This window comes from Furipterus horrens, unplaced genomic scaffold (assembly GCF_987537825.1).
Source record: "Furipterus horrens unplaced genomic scaffold, mFurHor1.1.pri manual_scaffold_13, whole genome shotgun sequence".
Classification (NCBI taxonomy): Eukaryota; Metazoa; Chordata; class Mammalia; order Chiroptera; family Furipteridae; genus Furipterus; species Furipterus horrens.
The window spans coordinates 38,732,009-38,758,823 of NW_028327183.1; the positions used below are offsets into that span (position 1 = coordinate 38,732,009).

General features: G+C 47.3%; 1 protein-coding gene across 4 annotated transcripts in view; it reads left to right on the forward strand.

Moving 5' to 3' along the window:
* Positions 1–26,815, forward strand: part of SIPA1L3 (signal induced proliferation associated 1 like 3) — a 251,283-nt gene that overhangs the window by 129,292 nt on the left and 95,176 nt on the right. For all 4 annotated transcript variants that reach the window (XM_090259351.1, XM_090259350.1, XM_090259352.1 and 1 more), the window contains exon 3: positions 24,514–26,328. In XM_090259351.1, the coding sequence (XP_090115477.1) occupies positions 24,813–26,328 (1,516 nt within the window). In that variant the 5' untranslated portion in view covers positions 24,514–24,812. The remainder of the gene's footprint in view (positions 1–24,513; positions 26,329–26,815) is intronic.

Here is a 26,815-nt window from a genome sequence, read left to right on the forward strand (position 1 = left end):
GTATAGGTTACACATGTAGACATGTGTCAAAATTTATCAAAATTTGTCTCAGTCAGGATTCTTTTAGTTGCAAGTAACAAAACTGACATCATCTTGGCCAAATGGTAGACATTTAACATGTCTTGGGCTTAGAAGTGGGTGGGCATCAGGCGGAGTAATCAACAGCTCAGATGTCTGTCATTAAGGACTCGGGCTCTCAGCATTTAGCTTCATCACAGGGACTATATATATACAGAATGGGGCAAAGTCTGTTTATGGTTGTGAGTACGTAAAACAGAGTCTATTCTTGTATTATGACATTATTTTCCATACGAGCAACTGGAAACCGGAAACCGGAAAAGCCAGTGTCTGTGCTGCCTGTCGTCAACCAGACCCACTAAGCAGAGACAGGGGCTGAGTCTTATGGGGGCTTATTCAGACGGTTGGCAATCTGAGAAGGCAGAAGATTTGTACCCTAATAGACTTTTAAATTCCAGTATAAATGGGCTCTTTTTATAAGGAGAAGAGTAGGTAAGGGGTTTGGAATTCAGGGAAAAGGTTAATGGAATAATCGGATAAAAACTGCAGCATTCTTTCCTCTGTGTCCTGTGTCTTTGTGCCCTGGGTTGTGATCTTTGTGTCCTGGGTGTGGTCACCCTGGAGCACAGTGACTCAGATACCGTTTTGATTGCTTGCAGTCCTCGTGAGGCACAAAGGTGGAACTGCTTATGGTTACCGGGAGGGAGTCAAGGAGGGTCGTACCTCCAGTTCCTGAAACAATAGCTTTTTACATACAGTGATTACTAAACTTATTAGCTGTTACCTGAAACTAACATTTTCCAGCATTTGAGTCCTCCATTAAACCTACTTTTGCCCCACCATGTATATGTCTCTTGGTCCCAAGATGGCTGCAGTGACAGGGCCACTTCTTTCTTGTCCACAGACATCAGGAGAGAGGAAAATAATAGCCCCGTCCCTTGTGGGTTATAAATATTTCTCTCTAGTCTATGGTTGACCAAGTTTAGGTCATGTGCCTCCCTTACCAGACCAATCAGATCCCCAGAAGAGAGCCATGCCCTGATTGCCTTGGACCACTTGGGGTCCACCTCCCAGTGGGTATTGAGTAAAGACGCCTGCCACAGCCTGGAAAGGCCTCCAAACTCTGTCCCTAACCACGGCCCACTAAGGTAACAATAGATTGTGTCAGACACAACACATGTAGCACTTTAGAACAAAGAAGTGTGGCTTTCTTATGTTCAGCCTCTGCCCTCTGCCTCTTCTCCCACCCTCACGTAACCTCACAAATTGGGATGAGTCTGGCTCCCACTACTTGTCTGTTGGTGGAAACAATGTGTGTGTCACCTCCCTTATCACTGAGTAGGTCTTTATTTTTTCCTTTTTCATCCTCTATACACATATCCTCTGTATTTATTTTCTCCTTGCATTCCCTCCCCCACTCTGAGGTATCTGTGGTGTGTCTATAACTATGTACATATCCTTGCAAAATATATGTTGAGGTTTGAGTAAAGTGTCTGTTTCCAGAAATGGTTTTGGGCTCTATATCTCATTATTTTCTTCTGGTTTTCACCAAACAGCATGTTTTTGAGATTAGCCACGTTGCTCTGTGTGCTCCAGTGTGTTGCATCTGTCCTCTGAATAGTTGAACGTGATGTGCATCCATCACACTTCATGGTTCTGGTCCCCCGGTGTTGGGCATGCAGGTCACCCTCAGCTCCACACTACACAGATGGCACTTCATTGAGCACCTGTGTTCTCCTGAAGCCCTGGGGTCACTTTGCAGCAGGAGACAGGCATTCTCTCTTCCCTCCTGGGGGTAGATGGGCAGGTTGCAGTCCACGAGGTTGCTCTGGCCCACGCTCTTCCCAGAGTGCAGGAGGGTCCAGCTTTCCCATTGGCTTACCACCACTTGCTGTTATCCTGCTTCCTAATTGGTATCATGTTGATGAAGTGGGGTCTGAGGTTTCAATGCTCTGATTACTAGTTCTGGCTGAGCGCCTTGTCATGCCTCTTCCTGCACCTGCTACCCTGATTCAGGCTTCCCTTTCCATAAGTGGCTCATTCAGCAATAAAGTAAGGCAAGAGGATTCATGAGGTCATAAGGGGCATATTCTGGGGCTGGGTTGTCTGGGTTTGAATCCTCACCCTGCAGTCTAACCCAACAACATACTTAACTTCTCTGAGCCTCAGAGCTTCTTTAAATAGAAAATGAGAATGATAGTAGTATCTATATCCTGAGATAATTTTGAGGATTTAATGACATAACATATAAAGCATTTAGGACAGTATCAAGCATATATGTGATATGAAAAATATCAGCAATTATTATTACGACCGCCATCATTACTGAGTGTTTAAAGTTTCTAAAAATTCAGGTGTTTTATCCTCTTTTTCTTTTGTTCACATCAAACTGTCAGCCTATGTCCTCGCTTCGGTAGCACATATACTAAAAATTGTCAGCCTGTGATGGCATTTCTGGATTCTTTCTGGTGGTTCCTTAGGAACTACAAGAGATAATATGATGGAACTTGTAAAAGGACAAACCTCCCACATTTGGGTGTGGTGATAGACCTTTTGTTCATTTCCATGTGTGTGTTTGTGTGTGTGTGTGTGTTTCCCAAAGATTTTATTTTTATTTTTATTTTTAGAGAGATGGGAAGGGAGGGAGAAAGAGAGGGAGAGGAACATCTATGTGTGAGAGATACATCTACTGGTTGCCTTCATCCATCACCCAACTGGTGACCAGTGTAGAACCCAGGCATGTGCCCTGACCGAGAATCAAACCTGCGACCTTTTGGTTCACACACCAGTGCTCAATCTGTTGGGCCACACCAGCCAGGGCTCCATGTGTGTGGTTTTATTTTTAATTTTTAAAAATGTGATGTGTGAGTTTTAAAAATTTTAATCATAGAAGTATACAAAGTAAAGATTGAAAATCTTATTCCTCTTTTCTCTGCACCCACCTCCAATTTCACTTTCCAGAGATAAAATAACCATTGTAAACAGTTTGCTCTGTTGGCTATATTGTTAAAGGTAGTACTTTGGAGCCAGATGACCTGTGCTTAAGTTCTGGTTCCAGCACTTACTGGCTCTGTGACCTAGCATATTAGTTTGTATTGCTGCCATACACAACAAAGTACAACAGACTGGGTGGTTTAAACAACAGAATTTATTTTCTCCAGTTTTGGAAGCTAGAAATCCAAGATCAGGGTGCTGGGAGGGTTGGTTTCTTCTGAGGCCTCTCCTTGGCTTGCAGGCATCTGCCCTCTTGCTGCCTCTACATGGTCATCCATCTGTGCTCACATGCCCCAGGTGTCTCTTTGTCAAGGACACTGGTCAGATTGGATTAAAGCATACCCTAATGGTCTCTTTTTAATTAAATTACTTATTTTTTTTTGAAAAGAAGATTTTGTTTATTTATTTATTTTTAGAGAGAGGAAGGGAGGAGAAAAAGAGAGAAACATAGATCAGTTGCTTCTCACTCGCCCCCATCTGGGGACTTGGCCCAAAACCCAGGCATGTGTCCTGACCGGGAATCAAACTGGCAACCTTTCAGTTCACAGGCAGGCGCTCAGGCCACTGAGCCACACCAGCCAGGGCTAATTTAATTACTTCTTTAAAGGACTTATCTCCTAATACAGTCACATTTTAAAGTATTGAGGGGTCAGAGCTTCACTATGTGATTTTGACATTTTGACCCTCAGTTTCCTCACCTGTAAAATGGGAACAGTAACTATATCTACCTTATAGGCTTTTCTGAACATATGACATATAGCATATATGTAAAGTGTTGGCACATGGTATATTCATATTTGCAGATATTATCATTATTACTAAATACCAGACTTTTTCCTCTGGATATCACATACTTTTTTTAATGTGATCGTGATACAATAATACTGTTTCACCACAGCTTTGTCACTTATGAGTGTCTCTTGAGAATTTTACCCTGTCAGCATGTTAGATGTGCCCTCATTCTTCCTAATGCTACCTGGAGTTGTATTATATGGATGTATCAAAATGCATTTGATTGTTTTTTTAATGAGGGACTTCCCGATTGTCTTCATTTTCTTCTCTCTCAGCAGTAGGGAGCCTTGTCCAGGCAGCTTTGGGTTCTTGGGCCAGCACTTCTTTAGTTTTCGAATCACTGGGCCCACAGATATACATGGTTTTGATTTAATTAACTGACAAATTGCCATCAAAGAAGGTTCTACAGGATACAATCAATCCCCACCAAGTTTTCGAACATTTGCAGAGATAGAAAGAAGAGCATACAGAGCCTGGAGGCACATAGCTGTCATATCCCAGTTTTTAGCACACAGCCAAGCTTCCTTCGTCCATCACCCCACCTTTGAATTATTTTGAAGCAAATCTCAAACATGGTATTATTTCATGTTTCAAACTGCATGCCACAGCGTGCCTGTACATTATGAAAGACAAGAAGACATTTCCATAAAACATTCCTTGGTTTGTGTGGTACTTTTCACTTTCCAAGTGCCTCTCCTCCCTTCATGTTTAGGTGCCCCTAAAAAGCAGGCGCGGCACAGATGCATCTGTAAGGAAAACAGAATCCACTTTAGGTATTTCAGGCAGAGGGAATTCAACACAGAGAATCTGGTTAAATGAGACAGGGAGGAACAGAGAAACCTTCAGGGGACAGGCAGGCAGTCCTGACAGCAACCAGAGCTGGAGGGACACAGGAGGGGGTGGTATGAGGAGCACCCGGGGCATTGTGAGGGAGGAGGGGCAGAGAAGCATCCTCTACCCGAGAAAAGACATCTCGAGTTGGTGAACCCTTTTGGTCATGAGGGAGAGATCTTTGGGAGAAGAGATCCACCACCTCGATGGTGGTAATAACGGATTCGATTTGGGGGCACTTACTGGACGCCATGCTCTGTGCTTTGTTTCTTCCTCATTGAACCTTCACAGCCTTCTCTGAAGCCAGTGGTGGTGTTCGCGTTTTCCAGAAGAATCACTTAACCTTCCCAGGCATTTAGTCATTGCTCCTTCAGTGTGGATATATTGAACGCCAGCCACCAGCCCAGCACTGTTTTAGACGGTGGAGAGAGCAGCGAGAGTCCACATTCTGTGGAGTTCATGCTTCTGCTGTGGGGGATGGACAAGCAAACTACTAAATGGAGAAGTGAATTGAAACCAAGGTTTCTCCAAAGCCAGTACTCTAAGATTCAAGGTGCTACAGTGAAGTGCTTAGCACATTCCAGCCTTATCGCTTCCTGGCTCTATGTGACCTGGGGCTAGTGACCTCCCCTCTTAGAGCTTCAGTTTCCTTGTTTTTAAAATGAAGATCTGGGTAGGACCTCTTCTTAGTCAAGATTGTACTCTGCTACTAGTAACAGAAAACCAGTAAGCAATGGCTCAAATAAGGCAACAATTTATCTTTTGCACATAGGAAGGAAAGGGTTTGTGGGTAGACAGGGTCAGGGCCACTGGCTGGGAGAGTGGGTTCCCTCTGACTATGCCCCGCGTCCTCAGCCTGTGGTTTTCCACCTCCGAATCACAAGACGGCTGCCACATCTCCAGATAGGATATCTACATTCCAAGAAGAAGGGTGGAAGAGGCTGAGACTACTTCTTTTGATCGGAAAGTGTAGTTTTACCAGGAAGCCCCTTCAAAGACTCCTTTGCACACGCCTGGCAGACTTACCTAATGTCTCATTGACCAGAATGGGATACATAGTTATCTATAGCTGCAAGGGAACCTGGGAAAGCAAGCTTTTGGTTGAGCCTCCCACACTCAGGAAGAAGAGGTGAGTCAGTATGAATCTGACAACCAGCAGTCAGAAGTCTGTGTAACCTCAAGTATGAAGCATCAACTTGGTGTTCAGCATGGGAGCAGCCCCTAGAGGAGGGTCACAATGTTCTCAGACTGAGAGGCCAAGTTCTCCTTGTTGTCAGGAGCTGCCACCAGTTTGTGCAGTTTCTTCTGCCCATTGGGAGTGATGCTTCTTGCCTTTGAGTGTCCTGAGGAACACTCGTGAGTCTATGAAACAGGACAGGATGGACTCTTAAGATACATCCCACCTGAAAGGAGGGCTGGGGCTGGCTTGGATAATTGTCAGATTTTCTTAAAGCTGAACCGAGCCCTAGCAGCTGACTGTCAACCAGACGTATTGCCTTGAAATGGCTCATTTATTTATCTCTGGTCCCCTCTAGTCTGAACCACGTGGGGGTGAGAGCAGGAACAGTAACTGCTTCTCTGTGACCAGATCTGGCACAGCGCCCGCACTCAGCTTGGGATTGAGTTCCTTTGGGGCTTCTCATCTCTGCATCAGCACCATCCCTGTTCTGGGCCAGGCCACTCCTGCCCCCACAGCTACCCCAGCCTCCTAATGAGATTCTCTGCCACTTGTCAGGTTCATTATCCACATGGCGGCCAGACCAGGTACTGCCCTCCTCGACCTGCAGGGGAAGTCAGCTCCAGAACCCTGAACACTGGGGTCTTTGCATCTGTTTATCTGTCCTCCTCACCTACCACCACCCCTTTCCTTGGCCGGCTTAGTGTCCTTCAAGGTCTAGTTTAGGCACTGCCCCTTCCATGAAGCCTTCCCTGACTGCTCACTCTGCAGCACCCTGTTCCTTCCCTTTGTCTGTTGATCTTTTCCTCACATTCCTTTATACTGACATGTACTCGGTAAGTGCACGCAATTCATGTGCATCTCTCCCTCTAGCCAGAGTGGAGAGACAGGTCTTACTTATTCACTGCTTTATAACATAATAGGATCTCAGGAAATAGTCAACTGCATGAAAATCAGTTAAGTAAATGAAGACTTACTGCTTTATCGCCTGGTTTTGAAAACACAGTCATTAAAGATAATTTGAATATAGGAAGGTATAAAAAACACATTTCCAAAAATGACTGGTGGTCCCAGCACCAAGAAATAACCCCAGTTAACATTTTAGAGTAATTTTTCCAGTCTTTTTTTCTATGACTGCATCTGCATATATATGTGTTTAACATCGTCAATACATGCAGTAATTTATTCAGCCATCATCCTGTTGTTGGATGTTGACATTGGTTTTCTCTTTTTCCTTTATAGCCAATGCCATGAATTTTTTTTCTTTGTCTCTATTTCTTTGGGATCAATTCTCAGAAGTAGCATCACTTTTAAAAAAGCTGTTGCCAGATTTCCTCTGGAGAGGTTCCACCAACTGTGAACATTTTTTAAAAAAGTTTATTGTCCTAGGAGTGAGCAGCTGATTTCCCAGTGTCCTGGGCTCCCTCAGAGCCGGTGCCTCGCTTCCAGCCTGTCTTACTCTGCCTTGGCCTTCGCCTGGGTATTCATCCCGCATGCAGTCCTGGCACTGGGTGTTTGATTACGGTGTTGTGCAAAAAGAGCTGCAGGCCCTCGCCATCTGTCAGCCTTTCCGTGGGCCCAAGAAGAGGCTTTGCACCCAGTCAAGGGCAGAGTGGAGTGCAAAGTCAAGTGAACCCAGTGGAGCCTCTGTGGTATTGCTGTAGGGGCACAGCTGGGATGCAGTCGCATCAGTGGCCAGCCTCACAGCCACTGCCCTGAAGCCCTCCTGAACTCTCAGGTCTGTGTGGGTTCCTTCCCTTCTGTCCCCAGCTGTCATGTGGTGAGTTGTCCCAAAACTGCTGCTATGTAGCTCTGCTCTCCCTGCCTCCCCCGGGGCCAGGAGGAAGTACACATTCCCCCAGCTTGTCCAGGATGTTTGTGTGCAAACAGGTCAAGTGGCCCTGCCAGCTAGGAAGGGGATAGCTTTTATAGGAGAAAAAGTGAATTTTGAGCCAGGGGAGTGACAGTGGGATATGTGTGTGTGTTTACACACACCACACAGAAAGGCATGAAACTAATCCTTAGGCTTCAGAAAGGGTCTTCAAAGATCAAACAGCTAAGATTTTTAAATATTATATCTTTTTTGTAAAATTACATATGTAATACAACAGTGCAGTCTTTTAAAAGAATTCATGCAATGCCAAAGACTTTAAAAGTTTGTTGTGAAACATAAGAACACTAAGAAGTGTGTAAAATGTAATATACAGTTTAGCAAACAATGATAAAGCAGCTCACCCATGTGAGCAACTTAAATGCCATCGTTCTGTTTTGCCTGTTTTTGAACTTTATATAAATGGAATCATAAACTACATGTTGTTCTGTGTCCGGCTTTTTGGCTCAAAGTCATGCCTGAGAGTCACATCCTAGTTTTGAGGTTGGCACATTTCTGGTATGAAAGCTCATTTTCACTGATGCACAGACAAGCTTCACGCATTTTCATATTTATGCATTTTGTTTGATGAGTACGTATTAGAAAAAATATGACTCCAGTGCTGATATCATTAAAGCTTTAATAAGTGAGTTGGTGGAAAGGACTGTCTTGAGTCAGTAATAGCACAGGTGGTCTGTGGTTGTGCCAAAGTGGAGGCCTGAGACACTGGGAAGACTGGAGGCTTCAGGGTGAAGGACAGGAGGATTCCAGGCACGTGTACACAGTCACTCTCCTCCCTGGAGTGACCACTTACGCTGATGTCGGCCTTCCAGATCTCTGTGTTCTGCATTGACCTAGGCGGATAGATCGATAGATATAAAATATGGAACATGGGGACTATTTTTAAACACTTTTTTTTTTTCAATTATAATAGAGGGAGCCCGCCCCGGCAGAATGATGCGGCAGCACTGCGGCACCTCAGTTGGCCTCAGATAGCCAGTCCCCTGCCATCCCGGCTGGCTGGGTGCTGCACGCTAGGGCGAGGTCCAGTGCAGAGAGCCCCTTGTCCCAGGAAACGGGGTGTGGCCCTAAAGGGGGCTGCCCCCTTGCCTGTCACACATGCCCGTTCATGGGGAACCTGGCCTAAACCATTTACAGATGACCTGCTTCTGGGTTGGGTTTCCTACATAGCAGAGCTTGCTATGATTTATTGGAAATCAGCCCTCAACATAAGGGTTTGTTTATAAAAAAAAAAAAAAAACAAAATTAAAAATAAGAAAGAGTATGCCATTCTTCTTCATTACTTCTTCCTGGCATTTCTGAATTTGTTCTCTGATTAAAGCAGCCAATTTCCTTGTAAGATTCCACTGCAGGGTAGAGTGAGACTGGAAAATGCAGCTGTGACTCCTGCCTGGAATATGAGAAATTAGGGGCCTGAACAGTGCCACACATGCCAGTAATTCTTTATTTAGCAGATGGATTAGTATCTACCTCCCAATTTTGTGTTATTTTTTTTCAATAATCTTGAAAATAATCCATAGCTTCTCTCCCTTCCTGCAGATGTTGGGAACTTGGAATTTGGAAAGGAGTTAACAGAGGCGCCAGGCAGAGGCTGACTGGCTCAGGACATCCTCAGTGCTTAGTTAACATGGGATTGTGACTCATGGGCCACTGATGTGCAGGGCTGTGCCCATCTGTGTGTGGGCATGTGTGAGAGAGAGACACGTACACTGGGACATGGAGAGACAGGGGAACAGGGACCCAGAGAGATGGAGCAGAGACATAAACATCGGACAAAGATGCAGAGAGATGGGGTAGAGATGTAGATATATAGAGACAGGGACACAGAAACATGAGACAAGTTGGCTGGTTAAATGGCTATTTGGCTTGCTCGTTAGTTGGCTAGGTGGTCAGTTGTCTGTTTAGTTGGTTATCTGGTTGACTGGCTAGTTGATTATCTGGTCAGGTGGCTGACTGCCTGGTTGGTTTTGGCCCTATTTTTATTTTAAAGAACTCAAATTATGGACAGCTCACCCTGATTTCGGTGCTGCTCTGGATCTGGAGATAGAGCAGTGAAGCGTGGCTGCATGCATGTGGGTGTCTGATTACAGCTCCCCACTCCTTCCCGTGAGGGCACTGTGAACGCAGCCGCTTTGTTGTCGTTATTATTTTAAATAAGCATGAATGAGTACTTACTGTGTGCCGTTGCTGCAGTGCCTTATGGGGATCGCCTCAGGCTCCTCCAACAGTCCTTTATGAGGTGGCGCTGCTATCTTTCTGGTACTCTTTGGGCTGGGATTTAATCCCAGGCCATCTGAATCTAGAGGGTGAACCTAATTTCTGCCCTAAAGTCTTTCAGGGCTGGAGGGAAGGCATTTATTGAGTGCCTACCATGTTCACAGCTTTCTCCCTGCTTTTTAGAGATGACAGTGATTATGATGACCACCAAGTCCCTGAGCTGGGTTTGAGCCCCACCTCTGCCTTTTCCCTCACTGGTTGATCTTGACGGGTAACTTGCCGCTCTGAGCCTCAGTGTTCCCTTCCGTGGTGTGAACTGTAGGGGCCTCCGCCTAGGGATGCTGCATGGGTTGAACAGGTGTGAGGCCAGTGTCGTGTGTAGCTCAGGGAACTGGACCAGTGCAGCAGGCCCCCAGCCCGGGCTCCCGGCTCCGTCTGGGCCTGTTTCTGTTCTCATATGTTCTCACGTGGAATGGGTCCGTCAGTGGTCACAGGGAAGACTGCAGTCAGCCAGACCCAGGAGCAGACCTCAGCTCCTCCTCTCATTCTCTTTGTGATGTTGGGCAAGTAGTGTTCCCTCTCAGAACTTTGGTTTCCCCATCTTGTGTGGTAAGTGCTGTGCACGGGGCCTGGCTCTCAGCAGCCCTGGGTCAGGAAACAGGTAGGATGATTACTTACTGCCGGGAGCTGGGCACCACACGAGATAACGAGGCCCAGCTGTGTGTGTCCAGCTCCCTCCCACCACAAGGAGCCTTCCCGCCACAGTGTTCTTGGTGGCCTTCATTATAACCCTCCCTGCCACCCCACCCCAAAGTCATCTTCAGGTGACAACACACAAAGCCAGAGATGCCCGCAGCTGGCTCCTCAAGAACAGGATGGAAAGAACAGAGCTTTAACAGATGTTCTTCGACAAGGATTCCCTGGCTCTATTTAATCAAGATTGTCAAATATTGATTTAATCTCCGGGCCCAACAGATGTGATCTTAACAGGTTTCAGTAGCAATTAGCCAGGATTAGTTTGCAAGTCAGGCTCCATGCTGACTAGACACCATCTTCTAAAGGTGGCTTGGCCTGGCCACAGGAGTGAGCCCTGTGGGGAGACATTTAAAATTTCAACCACCAGTCTAACCTGGGCAGCAGCAGTTGTGGGCAGACCCAGAAGATTGCCCAGTGCAATGATTGGAGACACTTGGGATTCCAGGTGGCAGCATTTACAAAAAAGTTTCATATCAAAATAAATGGCATGGCCTCAGTGCATGTGGCTAGACACTGGTCTGGCTAGGGCTGGTGATATCCCTCAGGATGTCAGGCTGCCTGGAGCAGTGGCTGTGCCCTGGATGAGGTCCCCCCAGAAGGGCTTCCCTTTCGGGCCCCTGGCCCGGCTCTGTCACATCATCCCCACTACACAGCATGGCTGTAGCTCCTGCAGCTCCTGGGTGGGCCTGGCTCACATGCCCATTCTCCAGGAAACATCCTTTTTTAATTTTGCATTTCAAAGTCTCATTTGAAATGAGAATGCACCCAGAATTGGAACAAGATGCTCTCAATTCACATTGCTTTCAGGGAGGTAGCAACTCCCTGGCTCTGGGCCACCAGGAGGGAGTGGCTTTAAGGTGGGCCACCCTGGGTCACCTTGGCTTCTGAGCCCAGAGGACCCAGGGTTCATTCCAAGGCCACATTTGGTTCCATTTGTTTGCTTGAGATTTGTTTTTATTATTACATAAGTAAAAATAATAGTTAATATTGCATATCACTGTATGCAAGGGATAGTCTAAGTCTCTCCATTTATTAACTCAAAACACCCCTAAGAGTTAAGCCCTATTATTTTCTCCATTTTATAGATGGGGAAACTGAGGTAAAGAGAGGCTGAGTGTTCTGCCAAGGTGGCAGAGCTGGGACTTGAAACTGCTACACTTAGGAAAGGGTGAAGCCAGAGAGCTTGTGTGCATGACCCATGGGCATGGACGGGGGTGGTGGGATATCTGGGGGAGGGGGTGTTAGGAAGAGGGGAGCAAAGGGGAAAAAATTGGAACTATTTTAACAATATGTTCAATAAAATATACTTTAAAAAAAAGGAAACTGTGTTACACCGACCACATCAGGAAACGTCTCCAAGATAGTAATAAGAAAGCAACTATGAAGGTATTAACCTGTTTATTTTTTTTAATTCATTTCTTTATAAGCATTTAACCTGTACAACTTCGACTACACTAGTTAGCAAACTAAAAGCGAAGAAGTCCCCATAGTAGCTTACGCACTTTGGGTGCGTACAGCTTCCATTTCACCAAGGAGCATGTGAGCAGAAGACCGGGTGCCCCTTCCTTCCCTCCGCTTGGAAAAATGCATAGTTTTCACACTTCTTGGTCCCAGAGGCCAGGCACACACAGGGCGTGGTGCTCCTTCATTCTGACTGTATTCTGTATGCTTCAGAGCTTTTCAGGCCAGGGCCTGGCAGGGTGGCGTTCTTTCACTCTGCCATGTTTCCCTTGCATGCTCACTTTTAAGATGGAAGTCTTAACCTCAATCTGAGACTCCTCTCCCCCGTTCAGTTGTGAGCATTTCCTTGTAGACTCACAGAGAAAGTTCTGGAAGATTGTAAATGCTGTTCACAGAGCTTATTTCCAGGATATGGATTCAGGGCAACACCTTATAAGGGATCCCGAAGAGGGTCTTAAACTTACATGCTTGCAAAAACTCAAACAGCAGGGATTCCTAGAAGTGGAATTGCTGTATTAAACTAAAATAGTATGCTCACCTGAAATTTCAAAGCATAATTCCAGTTCATTCTTCCTATTCCCCCAAGAGGAAGAAAGTGGTTTGCACCCTTAGAAACAGGACAGGCCACTGGGAACTCTCACCCATGTGGGACCACACTTGTTTGAGTGTATGGCTATAACTGCTCTTGCCTCTGTGGGGACTTTCCTCCACTCCTAGGCTGGAATGTGGGCCTCTATTGGATGCCAGGGAGGATTTAAATTAGAAACATTTATCCTCTGGGTCTTTAACATTAAATTTGGAAGTGTAGGTGTTCATGGTGTGAATAAGAAATATATATTTGGACTTCATCCCTAGTTCCTGGTACAAGAGCTTTTAAACCCCTTGGAATTTTCTGAGTAATGGGGGTGATGGCAGGGTCTTTTGTTATTCATAATAAGCCCCTTGTGACCTAGTAAGATGACTTTTGGTAGACCCCTCCTCCCCCCAGAGCACCCAACCACATGATTAGGGTTAGTTAGAACTTTTGCCCCTACCTTCCCTGACCTCTGGGGAAGGGAGAGAGGCTAGAGATTGAGTTCATCACCAATGGCCAGTGATTTAATCAATCATGCCTACATAATGGAGCCTTCATACAGTCCTCAACAGCAGGGTTCAGGGAGCTTTTAGGCAGGTGAATGCATCCACATGCTGGGAGGGTGGCACACCCCAAACTCCACAGGGACAGAAGCTCCGGCACTCCAGACCCTTAAGACTTTGTCCTAAGTGTCTCTTCATCTGGCTGTTCATTGTATCCTTTGTAATAACTTGGTGATAGTAAGTAAAACATTTTTCTGAGTTCTGTCAGCTGTTATAGCAAATTATTTAACCTAAACATGGGGTTATGGGAACCTCAAGTTTTGTAGCCGTTTTGGACAGAAGTGTGGGTAACTTGCAGACCTACTACTTGTGATTGGCATCTGAAGTGGGATGCAGTTTTGTAGGACTGAGCCCTTAACCTCTGAGGCCTGCACTACAGGTAGTTAGTATGAGAGTTGAATTAAATTGTAAGACATGAGTTGGTGTCTGCAGAGAACTGGAGAATTGTTCAGTGGAAAATCCACACATTTGGTGTCAGGAGTGTTGATGAAACCGGAAAAGTCATGTTTGTGCTACCTGTCAGTACTAGAATCAATAAGTAGAGACAAGGTTTAAATCCTTATGAATGATCCGAGAAGACAAAACGGGTTATGTACCCTCAAAAACTGTCTTTAACATCTCATTGGAAGCCAACCTTTTTATAAGGAAAAGAAAGGGTAGGTACGGGGTTTGGAAAAAAGATTAATTGGATAAGAGTTGCAGTCAGTGGCTGCAGTTTTCCTAGTACTTCTTTATCTGTTGATTAACAATTCTTTATCTGTGTCAGGGTCTTCCCTCTCTAGAATACAAAGGCTCAGATACCACCACCTCCAACTGTGGCAGGCTCCCCCGGGGCACAAAGGTTGAATTGCATGTTGACCTCCTGCAGTCATGTAGGTCATGCATTGCAGTTCCTGGAATAACAACCTTCCCTGAGCTTTACTCAGTTAAACCTATCAACTAGGACTGAAGCTAAAATCTTTAACCCATGGTGTCTTGAGTTCCCCTATCATTGAGAGCACAAAACAGATCATAGTAGTATGCAGCCACACAGTCAAGGCCCTGCTCATTGTTCTTAGATCCAGTGGAGTAGATTCCCTGCTGCCATACTTAATGAGGTGTCAGAGTTCCATCCCTCTTATTTCCTGAGGGAGCATCAGAGTGGTTCTGGTTATGCTCCAATTTCCAATAAAGTGGGGAAAGTCATGGGGGGAGAAAACAGATTCTTAACCTGAGATTTGCTGAGCTGTTGCTGCCTTTCCAGAGTTTTGTCCTTATGAATTGATTTTGAAGCTCTTGTGTCATTCATGTATTTATACAACATAGTTGTCCTTGAACTGCCTTTTAGTTAAGAGTGCAGTAGTGAAAGTGTAGGAGCCAAACTTGAGGTTTAAATTCCAGCTGCTACATCTCCCAGCTATGTAAGACTGAGCCACATGATCTTTGTCTGTAACAGGGGTGTGATAGAAGTCCTTACATATAGGGTTATAATAACACACGAGCTAATGCATGCCAGGTGTGTCACCCCATGCCTCACACATGGGAAGAAGTTACAGCGTTAACCTTACTGTTTATTCCCGTCATCACCGCAGTTTATTCTCCCCTTGTTACCAAACTAAAGGGATTGGTTTGCCTGCAAGCACAAAGTCCAATAAGACATGAATAGAAGAGCTTGCAGCAAAGAAAGTAAGGGTTTATTTTTAGAAAGTGGCCCACGCCCAGAATTATAGGTGAGCTGATGCTCAAAAACCTAGCTCCCCAATGGCTTCAAGGGGAAAACCATTAGTCATGGCGACTAAGGGAGTTTGGGTCATAGTCTCTGCTGATTGGTCAGTCCTAGTGTTATAGAATGGGGGTCCCCCCAAATCCCCAGAGCCTGCAGGTTGAGGGATGGGGAGAAGGGAACAGCTTTTGGGATACCTTTGCATAACTATGCTTGGTGGCTAGTGTCTTAGTTATGCAAATGGCTTTGGTTCTTCTAAAAGGCCCCAAGGAGATGGGAGGGGTTTTGACCATGAAATAGTAAGAAAAGAGCATACAGGACCTGCTCAAGGTTCTGTAAATGGTCAGAACCGGTTACCTTGCCCACTGCGTCACAGGACACAAGTCAGGGATTTTAAAATAGGCAGCAGACATTTTAGCTAGGAGAATTCCATGCGGCTTTGAAAGGGCAAAGAGAGAACCATGTGTGATCCAGTGCCATACGGCACATGTTTTCCTGGACTGTTGTACGGAAGCTGATGACATCGTACCCCAGATCCTGAAGGAGAGAGGTGACAGATAAGGGATGGGGAACTTCTGGGCATGTTTTGGCTTATAGCCTTTTGGGGAGCAAGGGAAGTGCTGGGTTCTGTGGGAGAACAGGGCTCTGAGCTGAAGTGCTCACTGCCCTCCCCAGGTTGGAGTACTGTAAATAAAGACCTGTTTTCCTCAACACTAGTTGTTGGGCTTTACACCAAGGCGCCATGGGAAAGAACCCCCATTCTCTCTGTAACACTAGGGTCAGGGTTAGTTGATCAGTGCATCTGGTTCTGACAGCAGCCATGGTGTCTCTTCTTCTGGGCCTGGAGGTGAAACACAACTGAGGCCTAGATGTTATCTCTAGTTTGATTGAAACTGTGTCTCTGTGGTCAATAGATGGGAGGCTTTGTTCTAAGATTATTTGATGCTGGTCAGATCTTCATTGTCCTGAGGGCTTAATGGTTAAGGGAGTTGAAGTGCAAGGGAGAGAGAGGTGGGTGAGTCAGGGTGCTCCTAGGCTGGGCAAGGCCAGTTTGCATCCAAAGGAAAGGAAGAGAAAATGGTCAGATTAAAGAAATGAAGTTTCTGCACAGTTACACCCTCTCCTCTGCACATGTGTCAGGAACACGTCATAGACCTCAGTCCACTGCAGACGTGAAGCTGTTTAAAGTCTAAGGAAAACAAAAGATAATCAGGGGCTTAAAAATCTAGTGGGCTAACTCCTGCAGTCGAGGATGTGTGCAGACCCTTGGAAGCTCCGCAGAGGGAGGATGTGTGTGACTCTGATGGGAGTGCCGAAGGAGGGAAGACACTGTAGGCCAGCAGCACTGGGGACATGGTGTGGACAAGGCTCGCTGGAACAGCCGTTCCCTGCAATACCTTCTATAGTAGTTCTCAGTGCCCTTCAGACTAACAGTTGTCACCATGTGTGATCCTTTCAGCAACATCCAACCCTGCAGACTACCTGTTCCCTGCAGACCACACCTACCCCTCGGGCCTATGTCACACCTGCTTGCCTGCCTCTCTGCCTGGTGCGCTCACTCCCTCTCACATTTCAAGCTTCTTGGACTTGCTGTCAGACCTTCTTCTCTTTGCTCCCTTCCTTCCTCTGTCCTCAGCCCTGGCTGCATATAAGAATCAGCTGCAGAGCTTTTAAGACACTTGGGCCTGGGCCCTACCCCCGACCAGCTGATTCAGACTCTCCAGGGGTGGAGTATGAACACCCTTGTTTTTACAAAGCTCCCGGTACCTCTAATGGACAATGGGGAGAGAACCACTGCCTTAGACAACCACATAGGGTCTTGTATATCTGCCACTCCCAGCTTTCCTGCCCCTGCTTGTCAGCCCCGCTCAGCAGCACACCTGGCGCACGGCAGGTGCCCTGTCTTCATGTGGATCCCAGGTCAGACAGCACCCCCACAAGCCTTCCCAACCTCCCACCTATAGATGAATAGACTCCCGTCCCAACCTATTACATTTTGTTCCTGTATACTGCTGACCACCTTTGAAATTACTTTGTTTTCTGTTCTTATTTACTTATTTCTGTCTTCCCTCTACTGCAACTAAGTTCCTGAGACCAGAGGTGTGGTCTGTCCTGCTCAGGGCTCTATTTACAGCACCTATAACAGTAGTACATAGTAATAGGTGCTTAAGAAATGTATTGAATAAATGGATGGATTTTAAGTGCTCAATGTTTGTAGAATGAATGAGTTATACGTGCCTGGTAAATGCAGACTAAATGACTAAGTTTTTAATGCTTTCTTGACTGAATGAATTTTTTAGACTGAGTGATTTGTAAGAATGTGGTAGGTGTTTGTTGTCTGAATGAATAAGTTGTAAGGACTACTTTTTACTGGATGACTAAATGACCTGTATGTGCCCAGAAGCTGAATTACCAAGGCATGCCCAGAGGAGCCATCATTCCCCTTGGGCCTCTGAGAATAGCCCTCAGACACAGCCCTGAGCTATCCGGACCATTAGGTCCCGCTGAGCCCACGCTGTGCTGGATCACATTGCCATGAAGGAGGAACACCTGTGGCAGATCAGGGCCGCCCTGGGCACAGAAGGCTGCCTGGGAAGAAGGCTCTGGATGACCACACCCTCCCCTTCACAGTCGAAAGCCCCGTGAAGAGGCAGTGCCCTCCCTTTCCTTCTCCCTCTGCCTCTCCCCATGCACTGCTTGCAGCTTCTTCCCATAGGCAGATACACGTGGGCACCAAGCAGGCCTGTCCTCAGGTCACAGACGCATGCTGAGTCAGTGCTTCCTGGTCCATCCATTCATTTATTCACCAGATATTTATTAATGGCTTTCTACTTGTCAGGTCTGTGTTGGGGATGTAGGCAGCGATTAAGACTCTTACATTCAGCCAGGGCTGGTGTGGCTCAGTGGACTGAGAGCCGGCCTGCGAACTGAAAGGTCACTGATTTAATTCCCAGTCAGGGCACATGCCTGGGTTACAGGCCAGGTCCTCACTTGGGGGCTCATGAGAGACAACCACACATTAATGTTTCTCTCCCTCTCTTTCTCCCTCCCTTCCCCTCTCTCTAAAATAAATAAAATATTTTTAAAGAAGACTCTTACCTTCAATGCCTCACCAACCTTATATGTGGCAAACAACTAATTACATGGTAAATTACATATGTATATTGATGCAGGTACCCCAGAGAGAAAAGCAGAGTGCTCCGAGAGCTCAGGTTGGAGATCAAACAAGGTTGGTGAGAGGGAAAGTCATGTGGAGAAAGCAGCATTTGTCCTGAGTGTTGAGAAGGAATTACCTAGGTAAGGGAAGGGGCAGCAGGAATGTCACTGACAGTGGCCCTGAGGCAGCAGGGAGGATGGGCATAAGGGGAACTGAAAGAAGGACATTGTGGCCTAGCTCCAAAAGCAAGGGGAAGAGGAGAGGGGAGCCTTAGGGGATGAGATGAGGATTTTTAATTTTATATGAAGATTGCTCTGCCTACTGTGTGGAAAAGGACTCTTGGGAGAGCAGGTGCCAAAGCAGAGGCACCAGTGAGGCTGTGGTGTTGTTAGCCAGTGAGAAGTCAGGGCAGCTCAGACCAGGGTGGGTGATGGGAGAGTCAGCAGGATGTGGGGTGGTGAATTGGACAGATAGAGTAAGAGACAGGAAGTGTGAAAGAGGACATTGACATTTCCACTTTGAGCCCTTGGATGGAAAGAAGCGCCTTCACTGAGATGTGGAAGAAGCAGTTGACCAGTTGCATTCCCCTTCTGACAAATATTCTGTTGTACCACCCTGTTCACATCAGTCTTGGATGTACAACTTGTTTTGGCCAATATAATGTGAGCAGAAGTGACGTATCATTCCTGCATGGTTCAGCCATGTCTCTTAACCTCTGAGATTGTCAGGGTCTCAGGTAAGGGCTGAGCTTTCAACTGGGAGTGAAGTTGGCCTGAGCAGGTAGGGCTTTTGGTCAACCAGTGACGGATATGCAGTATGAACAAGAAACACAGCTTTGTTGTATAAGTCCCTGAGCACTTTGTGGTTCTTTGTTACTGCAGCATAGCTTAGTCTATCCTGACTGTCCTGAAAAGGAATGAGTTTTGTGGATGGGGAGCAATCAAGGGTTCAGTCAGAAATGTTCAGTTTGCAGTGCATGTGAGATACATATGTGGTGATGTCAAGTAAGTAGATGGATACCTGACTTTTGAACTCAGCAGAGTGGTTAGATCTGGAGATATTTTACTTTGTGTCACCATTGGGAAAAATGAGAATCAGAAATGTTCAGGACTTTGCTCATGATCTTCAGGAGGGCTGGTGCTTGAACTCTGGAATGAAGCACTTGGGTCAGTCCCAACTCTATCACCTCATAGCCATATGACCTTGAGCATATTATTTCACCTATTCATTCCTCAATTTTCTCATGTGTAAAATTAAGATAATAATGATATCTACCTCATGGAGTTGTGAGGGTTAAGAGGGAAAAAAAAACAATGTAAATTGCTTAGAAAAGGACCTGGGTCACATAGAAGGATGGTTGCCATGGTAGATGTTGTTTTACTGTTATTTTGTTATATACTAACATGCCCAGTGGTGGGAAGTGGCATAGGGCTGGCTTTGGGTCCAGCTTGATGCAGAGATAAATGATGACCGATGCCCCCAGATTATCTCTTAATTCTTGGGCCCTTTCACAGACGGTTCTCCCCTCACGGTCACAAGATGGCTGCAGTGATTCCAATCCTCACATTCTGAGAATCAGAGTAAGGGAAAAGCACAGTCTTCAGCCCCAGCATTCCTGGCAAAGACAGCACTGGGTCTCACTGGCTCTGATCAGGTGACATGGTTCGTTCCTGAGCTTCAGAAGGAGCTCCTCTTCTAGCCCATTGGGTAGGAGTCAGAAAGGGCTGGTTTCCAAAGAGAAATCTGGGCTGTTGTTAGGGAAAGGAGTCATGGAGGCTAAGGAAGCAAGTCACGAATGGCTAGCGTTGGAGAGCTTCTGATTTTCCCTTCCGCTGGGCCCTGGGAAGTTCGAGCAGACATGGCCTCACAGAGCAGGGCCCTTCAGTGCCAGGCCACTGAGGCTGTGGTCCTTGCCTCTTTCTACTGTTTCAGCCTCCAGGCTTTGGGGACCTGATGAGGGAGCGTCCTGTCATCTTAGACCAGCTTCTTCACAAGCAACAGCCTGGGAGCATTTCCAGATGCTGATCTTTCCAGGGGCCAGTGTGGCCTCCCCAAGGAACAGTCCCCACTGGCCCAAGGGCATTCAGGATGATGACAGATTCTGGCTTTCCCAGTTACCCTGGCAACTGGAGCGACTATAAGTGACCAACCACATTTTGGCCAATGAGACAAAAGAAAATTGGTTGAGGTAGGGGGAATGTTCTGGCAAAAATTCTCCTTCCTGTTTGGGTCAGATAGGTAAGAAGAATACTCTTACGTTATCCCTTTCTTTCCCTCTTGCCCTTGGTTCAGCTAGGAGCATTGCCGTGGCTGCCAGCCTGCAACCTTGAGGCTATAGCCAGCAATGCAAGCCAGCAGGCAGAGAGGGAGAGAGTGCCTGACATCATCCACTGTACCAAGCATGGAGCCATCATATCTGGCCTCCCTGTTACATGAGATAATGAAATGTTTTCATCTCCTGAACCAGTGCTGGAGGCTATTCTACTACCTGCAGCCAAATGCATCCCACCTGACTCCCTCCCACTATCTTGTCCCATTTTTTTCCCGGCTACCATTTCCAGCTTCCTTCCTTGCACACAGCACCGTGTATTAGTCAAGGTCCTCAGATGGTAACAGCAGAAGCCACACTTAGCTGTCTTGGACTTACAGAACAGGAGGCCAGAGAAACAATCTCAGAAAACAAGCAGGAGCCAAGAAACACTAGAGAGAGGGACCCAAGGGTCCGCAGCAAAAGTCATACCACAGGAAAAGCCAGGTCCCCCTACCCCTGGCTGTGCTGTAATTGTGGGGGCAGGGGGATAGAGCTCCTGTCAAAGATACTTAGATACAAAGATAGTAGCAGTGACTGTGAGGTGGGTGGTATTATCCCCATCCAGGCATGGCACACCGAGATCTGAGCCAAGGCTGTCTGGCTCATACTAGGAGTTCCCCATCAGGAAGATCAGAGTGCTTTTAGGAAGGGGAAACTCAAGAGCAGACATCTGGAAAGGTCCCAATGTATACCAGCCCCTAAATCCTGTGGGTGTCACTCAGCCTTGAGCATCACAGAGAGACTTGGCTGCACCTGCTCGGGGAAGGGATTTGTGGAGAGACCAGGGCCTCAAGAACATCTGTGTGTTTTCACAGAAGAGAGCAATGGATTGAGGGTTTCCAACTGAGCTAGAAACAAAATGCCATCAGCAAAGCCCGTCTGTCAGGAGTTGCTTATGTAAACAATTCAGGGTCACATCTGGGCCACTGGTTCCTTCAGCTGGCCCATATGTGGCCTTAAAGGACTAATCCTCTGCACTCTGCCAGGCTAACCCAAGGGTGAGGCTTCCCTACTAAGTGCAAACAGTGCCCTCCACTGGCCCAGACACCCTAGCCTGGCCTAGGATCCCATGCCCAGTGGAGTATGGGGCTGACCTCAGGCCCTCATCTCTCACAGATGTCAAAAACACAAGAGGTCTAAAACCAGCAGCCCCTTGCCCAGATCCAGCCTACATACTTATTTTGTTGAGCTTCATTGTGGCTTTTGTTGGTAATGTTCTTAAGAACTATTTATTTAATGTCTAGAAATACGTGTAAATAATTGGTAAAAGGTAGCCAGTGGTGTACAGTGAAAAGTAAAGCTCCTTCCCTCCTCTTCTTTCAAAACAGATCCCACCCCCAAACAGGGTCTCATGGGATGGGGGGCCAGGAGTACTGTGAGGAATAGCCGAGTGTGTTCATCAGTACTAAGGAGAAAAATAAAGCAGGGGATAGGTTGGAGGTGGGTGGGGATACCCAGTTCCCCTCACCAGAAATCATTACTAGCAATTTCTTGAAAATCTTTTTAGAAGCTTTTCTACATGTTATTGTTGCTGATGGATTGGTTTTTCCTTTTGAGAGATATTACATATAATTTTAGATTTCTGGTTTCTCTTGAAAATTCTGAAGATCTGGCATCTAATACGTTCTGTAAGGTTCAGTTGCTAGAGTGGAAGAGCTGCCTGCCTCTTTAGAAGACGCCTGTGCTTTCCAGGTCACTGCAGTTTCACCTGGCCTTGCTCCTACCTCCCTAACCAACCTGGCCCTGGGGGCTTTCCACTTTCCTCCTCTGTTCTATGCCCCATCTCCTGTGTGCCTCCCTGCAGTACCTTCAAAAATGCCCCATGGGAACCAGGAAGCAGGGTGTACTCCCCTCACCTGCTTCTTACTTTCTCAGAGGATACAGACTCACCCCACTGTTTTCCTCCATCAGTTTGTTTCATGCTTTTCCCTGGGCCTCTTTCTGCCAGGTCACTTTATACCTCAGGGCGTGAATGAGAAAGTGCACCCTACAGACATGCACACACACACTCACAGCATGATGCCTTCCGCTTCCTCACTTGGAGAGCACCAACACTTATTGACCAGAATGGCCGAGTCTGGCTCCACATTCCAAGGGAAGGAAAAGTTAGTAGTCACTTTGAGACAGATGCCCAGCCCAGCCCAGCACTCTGCTGTTCTGAGCAGAATCAGTTCCGTTGGCAGGAGGATGGACATGGCTTCTGGGACAATCAACAGGTTCTCCCACAGACCACGACTAACTTTCTCCTTCCTCCCCAGCAAAGAGTTTCCTCTTCCAGAAGTTCAAGGTACAGAGCAAGGGAGATGATCCTGCAGAGTACTTCAGGTTGCCATGCAGAGGTGTGCAGGTCAGGGTACAGTTATTCATCAAATTAGAAGCTGTCTATCCACTCATTCATACAATAAATAGTGAGTAGTCCTGGATACTGTTTCAGGGGCTGAGGATACATGAGTGGCCAACACAGACACCCCTGCCATTCTGGAAATGATAATGTAGTGGCAAAGAGAGTCAGTAAATAGATAATGATCAAAATAATTTCAGTTGGTGAAAAAAGAAAGCAGAGAAGGTGACAGAAGGTTTTGAGGAGACCAGGCTCCTATGTGTACATAGGTGGTTTGGGAAGCTTCATTAAAGAGCTAACACCACGGGAGGGAACCAGCCTGGTGAAGAACCGAGGATACCCAGATATCCTAGATGGGGTTTGCTATGTCAGAAGAACAGAAAAGAAGACCACTGTGATGGGATCTTGGTTGGGGATGGTGAGAGGCATCAGGGAGACTGGCAGGGGCCATTCCTGTGGGGCTTGTGGGCCAGCAAAAGGAATTTGAATTTCATTCAAACACGGGAGCCACTGAGGAGATCTCAGAAAGAAGTGATGGGAGCTGATTGACCAGCTTATAGTACCTATTAATCATGCAGGTTTCTAGAGACATTCCCTCCCCCATATCAGCCAGTGCTCAGGGTGATTCATCTGTCATTTTCACTTCCTCTCTGGTGTGGTGGCTAGTCTGGTGGACTGCAGAACAGGCCGACAGCAGTCCAGCCTCTGTGTACAGCCACCAGTAGACAATGCAGAGGACATGTTCAGTGACACCACAAGGGAAAAGTCAGTCAGATTCTGAAAGCAGGAAATGCCACCCCACAAATACATAACATCACATAAAGGGGGGTGACATTATAAAGTAGAAGAGACTTAAGAAGTATATCTGCCAAAGTGGAGTATGGCTCTTGTTTGGATCCTGGTTTGAACAAAACAACCTCAGACACCTTTGAAACAATGGGGGAAATGCAGTACAGACACAGGGTGTTACATGGTATTAAGGAATTCCTGTTACCTAGATGGATATGATAAAGGTATCGTGGTTATGTTTTTAAAAGCCTTATCTTCTAGAAGTATAAGCTAAAGTATTTATATAGGTGAAATGACCTGCCATCTGGGATTTATTCTAAAATATTCTTTCTTTCAAAAACAAGTGTGGAGTGAATGGATGGATAAAACAGAAATGGCAGATACAGTAGTTCCCCCTCCTTATTCACAGTTTCAGTTAACCGTTATCAGCCATGGTCCGAAAATATTAAATGGAAAATCCCAGGAACAAACCATTCATAAATGTTAAATTGTGCACCACTCAGAGCACACAGGCATTGGATCCTCTCCCATCATCACAAGAAGGGGGAGTATAGTACAATAAGATCTTTTGAGAGAGAGCATAACTTTTATTACGGCATATTGTTGTAATTACTTTTATTATAAATTAATTGTTAATCTCTGTGCCTAATTTATAAATTAAACTTTATCATAGGCATATATGTCTAGGAAAAAGCATAATATATAGAGTTCCACTTGTGATCTTGAAGTGTATCTCTCGGATAAGGGGAGACCACAATAGTAAGTGGCTATTGAAGCTGGTAGGGTAGCTCTTCATGCTCTTCTCTCTGCTTTTGGGTATGTTCAGACATTTTCATAATAAAAAGGTGTTTTAAGTGAGTGAAAGTGTCAAAAAAAAAAAAAGGTAGTCTCTGGGAGCAGTAGCATCACATCTCACCTTTGCCTCTTCTCCCTTTTCAGCATGGCACCCCTGCAGCCGGCCAGCCCTTGCCACCTCCTGCTGTCTGCTCTGCCCTGCTGAGCCACTCAGCCTGGAGCCCCCAGGACAACACTTGCCTCCTGAGGTTGTCCTGGCTTGGTTTTCTACAGCGATGGTGGAGAATTGGACTCTACAGACTCACAACCTTCCTGTTAGGCTTCAGGAGCCAGCATCCTTCATCCTGGGACTGGCAGCCCTGAACAATGGCTGAGGGCCAGAGGACCCCATAAAGTTACTCCACAGCTTACAGGGGCCAGTAGCACTCCAGTGCCTGTGGACTATGACCACTTATCGGCCCATTCCCAGTGATGGTGTGGACCTGGCAGCCAGCTGTGGGGCCAGGGGAGCCGATGTGATCCCCGGGCCACACACAGGGGACTATGCTCCCATGGGATTCTGGGTCCAAAATGGCAGCATGCCCCAGCCTGTTGTTGAGAGCCCAGCTACCGCCACCTCCATCACCCGCCCTAGTCCCACCACTCCTGCAGTGCCCAAGATGGGTGTGCGCGCCAGAGTGGCTGACTGGCCACCCAAGAGGGAGGCCCTGAGAGAGCAGAATAACCCAAGCCCCTCACAGGACACAGATGGCACAAAGGCCACAACGGTGGCCCATTCCATGAGGAGCATACAGAATGGACAGCCTCCTGCCAGCACTCTGGCTTCTGCAGGGTCCAAAGCCTTCCACCGACTCTCCAGGAGAAGATCCAAAGATGTGGAATTCCAGGACGGGTGGCCCCGGTCCCCGGGCAGGGCCTTCCTTCCCCTGCGGCACCGCAGCAGCAGTGAGATCACCCTCAGTGAGTGTGACGTGGAGGACATGGCAGAGCCCCGGGGGGCCCGGCTCATGGGGGCCCTACCCCTCTTCCGCGAATATGGGAGCACGTCCTCCATTGATGTGCAGGGCATGCCTGAGCAGAGCTTCTTTGACATTCTCAATGAGTTCCGAAATGAGCAGCCCGAGGCCCAAGGCTCCCAGAACCTCACTGAGCTCCTCCAAGCCGATCCCAACCCACACCTTACAGGGGGTGGCACAGTAGGCAAGGGGGACCCCCGCAATGAGCAGTCCACCAGGGACAACATTCTCCTACTACAGCCTGGGAAAGAAAAGGAGAGGGCCCGCAAGAAGCCCATGCGGGGCCTGGGCAGTGGAGATGCAGTGGACTCGTCCATCTTCCGGAAGCTGAGGAGCAATAAACCAGAAGGCGACATGGGTCGGTCCCCAGGGGAGGCAGAGGAGGGGCGGAGCCCTCAGGAGGCCAGTAGGCCATGGGTCTGCCAGAAGAGCTTTGCCCATTTTGATGTGCAGAGCATGCTCTTTGACCTCCATGAGGCAGCTGCCAACAGGGTGTTCACGGCCCAGAGGCGGAACACCACAACAGGGGCCTCAGCCGCCTCGGCCATGGCATCATCCCTCACAGCATCACGGGCTAATGGCCTTGGGGGCATGGACCCAGCCTTCACCAGCACAGAGGACTTGAACTGCAAGGAGAACCTGGAGCAGGACCTGGGCGATGACAACAGCAATGACCTGCTGCTCAGCTGCCCACACTTTCGCAACGAGATCGGCGGTGAATACGAGCGCAATGTGAGCTTCTCCCGGGCCTCAGCGGGTTCCCCAGGTGGAAGCGAGTGCCGCCTGGCTGAGCCCGCCCTCAGCACCTGCCGCACCAATGCCAGCGTCTCGGTGCTGGAGGTGCCCAAGGAGCAGCAGAGGACTCAGAGTCGCCCTCGGCAGTACAGCATCGAGCATGTGGACCTGGGTGCCCGCTATTACCAGGACTACTTCATGGGCAAAGGTGACTGGGGCAGGCGGGTAGACCCCAGCTGACCTCTGAGACCCCCGCTGCTCATTCACTCGCTGTGTGCCAGGGCCTGCCTCAGAGTGGGGCTGGGAGGGTGCAGGGAGTGAGTCTCAGGACGTGTCACTCACACTCCAAAACCTTGAATCGTGTTAGACAGTAGATATGCATTCATTTAGCAGACGTGTGCCCGGTTCACCTGTGTGTCAGGCCCTCTCTAGAACATGGGGATGCAGTATCGACCAGTTAAACACAAAATCTTTGTCTTCCTAGCATTTAATGTCTTACCGGTATAAGGCAAACAACAAAACTAGACAAGTACATAAACTGTATAAGGTGTCATAAGGACATACGTGCTATAGAGAAAAGTAAGCCATGGAAGAGAGAAGGTATCAGGGTGGGAGGTTATCATTTTCAATAGGGAGTGGTCAAGGAGGACCTCCTAGTAGGTGCCATTTGAGTACTGAGCTGAAGGAGGTAGGGG